Source organism: Neophocaena asiaeorientalis, unplaced genomic scaffold (assembly GCF_003031525.2).
Source record: "Neophocaena asiaeorientalis asiaeorientalis breed wild unplaced genomic scaffold, Neophocaena_asiaeorientalis_V1.1 scaffold156, whole genome shotgun sequence".
NCBI classification, from domain to species: domain Eukaryota; kingdom Metazoa; phylum Chordata; class Mammalia; order Artiodactyla; family Phocoenidae; genus Neophocaena; species Neophocaena asiaeorientalis.
This window is the reverse complement of record NW_020173773.1, coordinates 570,255-577,786: the sequence shown is the minus strand read 5'-3', so window position 1 is coordinate 577,786 and position 7,532 is coordinate 570,255. Positions and strand designations below refer to the sequence as shown.

Here is a 7,532-nt window from a genome sequence, read left to right as displayed (position 1 = left end):
TTCTTGGGAAAGCCTGGCCACAATAGGTACTCAATCAACAGCCAATGGGTCCACTGCTCCAAAGTGTCAAGCTTGGTGTCTGAGAAGATGGTGGGGTCATTTAAAGAAGTATGAAGTCATCAGAGAGATTTGAATTCAACCTTGTTGAGCAATGGGGTGAGCAACATGTTCACTGGGGTAGAGATAGCCAGCAGGAAGCTAGAAATAAAGATCTGGAGTCTGGACTAGAGTTAGAGATCTAGGAGCCAACATGCATAACAAGGCGGGAGGGGGAAGGATGAAACTGAGCACTTACCTTAGAGGTCAATGTGCAGCAAAGAAGAGAAGGTACAGACGGGGGGGCTATGCATGGCCAATCGAGAGCCTGAAGAGAGCTGAGTGAGGCATCCCAAGAAAGACAATGATAGGCTGTTCAGGGAGAAAACTCAAAAAGAATGAGGACAGGGAAGGGTGAAAATAGAACAATCTCTACATGGCAGCCAGGACAGAGGTGGGAAGGACATAGCCAGGGACTGAATGAATATTGAGAAACTGAAGAGAGTAGACCACTCTTTCATGAGGCTTAGCTGTAAAAGGAAGAGGACAACATGTTCATGAAGAAAAAGGTGGAGAGAAGAGAGTTTTCACATAGAGAAGGTCACAGCACACTCCTGGACAGAGGAGTGAGCCAGTAGGGGGAAAGATGGAACAATGCAAAGGTGGGGGTAGGGAGTGATGGGGTAATGAAAAAAGACTCAGGAGAAGTGGGCTAGCAGCAGAGGGACGGCAGATGAATCTCAAAAAGAAAGAGGGAAAAAGAAAAAAACTAATTGGACTTCATAATTTAAAACTTTTGTGTTTCAGAAGACGATACCAAGAAAGTCAAAAGACCACCCACAGAATAGGTGAAAACACTTGCAGAGCTATATAATGGATTTGAATACAGAATATTTAAAGAGCTCTTACAATTCAGTAATTTTTTTTAAAAAAGACAATCCAATTTAAAAATGGGCAAAAGATCTGAATAGACATTTCTCCAAAGATGTGAAAATGGCCAATAAACACATGAAAAGATGTTCTATATCATTATTCATCAGGGAAATGCAAATCAAAACCACAATGAGATACCACTCCATACCCACTAGGCTGGCTAGAATCAAAACGCCAGATTATAAGAAGTGTCGGTGAGGATGCAGAGAAATCAGAATCCTAACACACTGCTGGTGGAAAAGTAAAATGGTGCAGCCACATCGGAAAACAATCTGGCAGTCCCACAATGGTTAAACATTGTTACCGTGTGATCCAGCAATTTCACTCTTACCTGCCTGCCCCTGAGAAACTTAAGCATATATCACACAAAAATTTGTGCACAAAATGTTTACAGCAGCATTATTAATAGCTAAAAAACAAACAACCTTAATGTCCATCGACTGATAAATGGACAAACAAAATTTGGTATACCCATACAATGGAATATTATTCAGCCATAAAAAGGAATGGAGTCCTGATACATGCTACAATATGGATGAACCCTGAAACCATCATGCAAAGTGAAAGAAGCCAATCACAAAAACCCACATACACCATGGTTCCATTTATATGAAATGTCCAGAATAGGCAAATCTAGAGACAGAAAGTAGATTAGTAGTTGCTTAGGGCTGGGGTGGAGTCGGGTGGGGGAGATGATAGTTAAAGGGTACAGTGATGAAAATGTTCTAAAGTTGACTGTGGTGATGATTGCACAACACTATGAATATATTAAAAACCACTTAATGGTATATTTTAAATTAGCAACTTCTATGGTATGTGAGTTATAGCTCAATAAAGCTATTAGGGAAGAGGGAGTGGAGGAAAGAAGGAAGTTCTTTTTCCAAAAACAGGAAGGAAGGAAGAAAGTAGCAGAGACTAAGTCTGCAGTGTAGGGCAGGAAAGTGGGAAAGACGGAAAGGCGGGTGGGCATGGCTCCAGGCTGCTGGGGGAGCAGGATAAGGGCAGCAGGAGGTCACTGAGGAGCTAAGGGAAGCCTCAAGGCAATGAGGTGAGAGGAAGCAGATAATGATGGTCAAAGAAAGCATTCTGAAGGTTTGAGTTCCGGAAATAGCAGCATTACGAGTAAGCGATAATAAACAATGAGTCTGATTAGGGTCTTGAACACGGATGATTGGCAAAGGTCAGCATGACGAGTGAGTATGAGATTCTGACCACTAAATGGACTGGGACATTCTGGGGCAAAGGAGACATGGCAAAATCATGAAATGTACAGATAAGGTAGAAATACATTTGCCCATCAAATTCCAAAACACCAGCTCCAGAGGAACACCCTGGAGCACCTGAGAGCAAAATAAGGGTGAATAAAAACAGGTATTATTTCTGAGAAGTGCTGTATCTTTGAGACTCATCATCCCGCAAAGATTCATCTGGTCCAGGCAGAAGATAACAATGGATATTAAAGCATCCAGACAAGTACCTAATAAGGTGAAATAACCTGCACTTCAATGATGACATCAGCGAATACGCCAGGGCCTCTATCTGAATCCCTACTTGTCCACAATCCTGGAAGACAGGACCCTTTGGGGGGTGGGCGGGGGAGGGGAGAGTGCACACCCAGAATATAGCAGAGCTGGTTCTGAGAGCTTTTTACCACACACCACAGGTTAGGTTTGAGTTAGAGTACCCCATTTATGGTGAACCAACATATGTAATGTCCTAATCTGGAAGCCCTCAAGACAGAGTGTTCAAGAGGCATCCGCAGGTAGCCTGCTGTGTGGGATTATTGTAACCTCTAAAATCTACATCATGGAAACCATCAGCCAGTGAAGCCATTTAGCAAGGAGGGAGTAACGGCCAGAGAATTCAGTTCAGATTTGACCAAGGACTCCCAAATCCCCCAAATCACTCAGCAATAAGACAATATATTTACTGCTTTCAGACCTTCTACAATTGGAAATTTCTTCCACTTGATAAATAATTTGATGTTGCTGGCTATATATATATGTACCTGATGTTGGCGGAGGGGGCTATACACAGAAGCACGAGACAAGGTACTCAAAGAACACTCGACACCGCTGGAGAAGCTATATGCAGAGGAGAAAGAACACAAAATTTTATGGTTGACCATGATCCAAGGATGGCTTTGGCAATATCTCTCATCCCACGTGCACTCCTGCACTGTGACCTTGACACTCCCCACCAAGAAGTGAAGAATACTTCTCCCCCCCTTGAATCTGAGCCAGCCTATGGCCCCATTTGACCAGGAGAATGCAGCAGAAGTGACTCTGTGTAACTTCGGAGGCCAGGCCTTCAGAGCTTCCACCTTCCCTGCTTAGAACACTCCCTCTTGAAAGCCAGCTGCCAGATCAAAGGGCCACCATGCTATAAGGAAGTGCAAGCTACCCAATGCAGAGAACCTGCACACGGAGGACTACCAAAGCACAACCATGAGAGTGAAGCCTTCTAGGACCTTCCAGCCCAGCCACAGCAGAATGAAGCCAAGTGAGTGATCCAGTCCACACCACATGCAACAGAAGAACAGCCCAGCCAAGCCCTGCCTGAACTCCTGACCCACGAATCAAGAGCAGATTAAACAGACATTGTTTTATGCCACTGAGTTTTGGGGTAGGCTGTTAAGCAGAACAGATAACTGAAACCACCTTGAAGCCAGGAAACTAGGGATGAGTTCTGGTTCTGTTCTCACCTAGCTATGTGACCCTGGGTCGACGACTTCCCCTCTGGGCCTCAACTTCCTCATCTGTAAAATGAGGAGGCTGTATGAGGTGAGCTCAGGTGCTTTCCAGTTCTGACAGGCTGTGCCACACATGCCCAGATCATTGAATGGGCTACGCAACGAGAGTTACGAATACAGAGGGAGCTACTATTTCAGGATGAAGCTAAGGAACCATGGACGAGGAATCAAAAGCACTGGAGTGTGAGGCTTAAATGAGGCAGCACCTAGAACAATACATGGTCCATAGTAAGTGCTCACTAAGTATCAGCTATAATCATTATTCTTTCATCTTATCAGTTCTGTGACTCTGGACAAGTTAATCTCTCTGATCCCCAATGTTTTCATCTGAAAAACAGAGATAACACTAATGTCCCAATTTCCACATGAGGAAAATTTTGTGTGTGTGAAAGTCGCAGGCAAATCAAAAATCACCTACAAACGTAAGGCATAACTATATTATTAATACTCTTATTCTCTGCACCACTGTCATGAGAAGTCTTCTTCTCACCCAGCAAGCAGAGACAGCCAGTTGACGGCACTGGCCACCAGGAAGGCATATTGGGAGAGGGAGAGGGAGAGACAAATACAAAGGAGCCACACAAGCTTTCAAGCCGAGAAGGATTTTACCGCCCACCCACCAGCAACGGTCAGTGAGCCAGGTGCCCTTTCTGACACGGAGGGCACTATCCCCTAAGAGCAGCTCCCAGACCAAGGTTTTATCTTGAAAGAGCCTAGCACTAAAAGTTTGAATAATTTCCTACATCAGAGTCAGAGAGGCCAACAACCTAAGGGTGCCCCACCAGTGAACCGTGAACCAGACCAACCGCACAGCATAGAGTGAACATTCCATAAAAAATATTAAATGAATAAGCATTGCATTTGAGAGTCTGAAGTCAAAGCTCCCAGGTTTAAATCCTGTCTCTGCCATACCCAGCTATGTGCGATAAAGCAGGCAACATATCCTCATTTATAAGGTATAAGGAGACCTACCTCCGTGGAAGCAGTGAGAATTACATGAAGTACTGCCAGGTGGAAAACCTCTAGGATCCTACTTGACAGTTAAATGCACGGTGTGTTTTTTAAGTGCACAGAACCTCTGACACCCAGATGCCCTTCAACTCTGGCCATAACCTTTTCAATCTCCACGGCACCCTGAAAATGAGCGGCATGCATCCAAAAAGTCATTCCATCCAGTGTTGATTCTGAAAAACTGCCAGCCCTTGGGAGTGAAAGACCTGGGCTCATTTTCCAGGAGTTTCTGACAAGGCAGCGCTAATACATTTACATTTTTACAGCCCGTGCTTTTCCAAAACAAGGAATGAGTGTGGTGTGGATTTAACCCTGAAAACCCAGTGATTGCGCAGTTCCACGGACACTGCTCGGGAGGGATGTGAAAACCAGCCAGATGAGGTGCTTGCCCAGGTGCTCATGAGACAGAAAAGCTTCTGCTTCCACCTCTACTCAGGTCTTAGCTGACATGATTTGAATGTACTGGTGTCCAGCATCGGTTACCAAGAGCTGGGAGTTAGGACCCAGTTCTCAAGGTCAGCCCTGTCCTTTCTTCCCTACCTCACCATTCACAAAGCAGAACCCATGGTTCACCATGTCCCACATCTGCATTGGGAACACAGCTGGGACCAACTGTGGTTGTTCCCCTTCCTCTTATGGAGCACCACTGTGTGTGAATCCAGGCAAGTTACTATAGGAACTACACCACACAACCCCCAGACATTTGCTTAGAAAAGAAACTACATGTTGGGAAAGAGAGCGTAAGATCCAGCAAGCTGGAGGCAAGCCTGAAGCCACTGTTTCTCAAAGTCTGGTCCCAAACACCTGCATTAAATCACCTGGAATGCTCCTTAGAGGTGCACAGTCCTGGGCTCTCCCCAGAGGTGTCAGACTAGAATTGGAGGTGGCAAGAATCCGACTCTAACAACCTAGGTTATGAGTCCTAGCGAGGATCAAATGCAGAGACTGTGAGAAAAGAATTAAAAGGTTAAAAACACTTTAATTCTGATCTTTCTTCTTCTGTTCATTCTTGCAAAACAGAGCCCTGGTGAACCAAACAAGACAAAAGCCAATTTCCCAGTTTATGCGTGTCCAAGAAAATTAAATCATGACATGATGAAAACTCATACTTTAAAATTTAAAAACCTGCTCACCAAAGCAACAGGCCCGGACAAAAATTAACCCAAACATCCTATATTAGACCAACCAGCTCTATTCTGAGAGAAGCAAGATAAGATCTTGGCTACAGCCCCACTCTGGTCCCAGCCATACCCAGTAATTCAGCTCTGCATTCCACTGCAGGGTTTGATGTCTGGGGAAACAGGGGGTGCCCTCCCAGCTCTAGCAAATATGGCTGGTGGAAGGTTATTCAGGGAGAAAAAGAAAGGTAAGATTTAACAACTCACACATCTCCATGAGAAGGAAGAACAATCGAAAGTAACTGACCACATTGGACTCATATCAGACACTCAAAAAGATGTCTCAAGAACTGAAGCAAATAGCTACCTGATGGAGTAACCCTTGCCTGAGATGCTAACACCCTGCCATCTACAAAGCCATTAAGGAGAAAAAGGGAATGAAGACTCTCTCCACATCGAAAGTACTACCTTTTCAAAACCAGAAGACACAACCTACATGGAGGGGTAGTATTTTCTGTCACTTACCAGTGACAGGCACACAGTAGGTGCTGAGCATCCCTGAGTCTTGGGGGGAGGGTGTCAAGCTGCATGAAGGAAGAGGAGAAACACTCTTCACCTGTGATAAGCAGCAGGAACCCCAGCTGTAATCTCAGAAACCAGAACTCCTCATTCTGGGAAGTGCCTCACAGTGTGTGTGGGGGGGGGGCAGCCTTATTCACACCTCATGGTGCAGTACAGAGGCTTCTGCCCCGCCCCCTCTCCCAAGGATGGACCTGGGGCTTTGAGCTGAAAATTCCAGTCACCCCCGATAAACTCTTCAGCAGCGGTCCCCTACTAGCTGTTGAAACTTAACATTAAGCCACAAAACTAGTAACCGGGCAGCTTTCACCACACCTCCCCCCTTCAATGACTGGCACTTGCAAAGGAGTCGTGGCAAATAAGGCGTTTAGGAAGTGACTCTGACACCTGGCCGGGGTTACCTGGAATCTAAAAACAAAAACCACCCCTGTATTATTTTCTTCAATCAGGAAGCGGGTATTCCCCCTTTAAAAGACCTTCCTGAAAGCACCTCTCCCAAGGGATCCCAACAGGTAAATAACACCAAAGCTTCCCTAAACCGATTCTAAAGAACCACGTCCAGGCTGCGCTCACCCACTGGCTTCTCCTCCTCAGAAGAAGGGATCCGGGAAGTAACTCAATCAGTCCTGGACGGGTAAGGATGCGGGAGTCTGCAGGTGGGAGGAGGGGGGTGAAGCAATACCGCTCAAACTTTGCAGTTGCTCTTTAGCAGTTCTGGGCAGGAGCCCGCGGAATACTATACAGAGAAGGGGAGTCACCCTCCCTAACAGAAAGGCCCCCAAATCAGCCTAACCCACCAGCTCTGCGTCCGGGATGGCTGCGCATCCCGTCCGCTCACACATGCCCCTCCGGGGCAGTCCCCTCCCTGAGGCCCCCTCACCTTGGCCTCGAAGCAGATGCCGTGCTGGAAGGCGTCCTCGTTGTGCAAGGGGATCCGCAGGTCGTGCCCATCGTCCACAAGGTTGTACTTGGTTTTGCTGGGCATGGTGACCCGCGGTGGACCGGCTCCTCCAGAGGCGGCGGTGGCAGGAAGGGGCTGGAGAGACCCAGGAGAGGGGAGGCGAGAGCTGGGGGCGACGGCGCGCGGAGGGGGCGCAAGCGGA

At 46.5% G+C, this 7,532-nt stretch overlaps 1 protein-coding gene across 4 annotated transcripts in view; it reads right to left on the bottom strand.

Moving 5' to 3' along the window:
• LOC112403901 (carboxyl-terminal PDZ ligand of neuronal nitric oxide synthase protein-like) overlaps positions 1 to 7,526 on the bottom strand; it is a 301,211-nt gene extending 293,685 nt beyond the window's left edge. For 2 of the 4 annotated variants that reach the window (XR_003004013.1, XM_024751627.1), the window contains exon 1: positions 7,310 to 7,526. Coding sequence is in view for 3 of the 4 variants with exons in the window: in XM_024751627.1 (XP_024607395.1) it covers positions 7,310 to 7,414 (105 nt within the window). In the remaining variant the exon portion in view is untranslated. The remainder of the gene's footprint in view (positions 1 to 7,309) is intronic. The other 2 variants (XM_024751628.1, XM_024751630.1) reach the window with 2 other exon arrangements.
• Between the last annotated feature and the right edge of the window lie 6 nt (positions 7,527 to 7,532).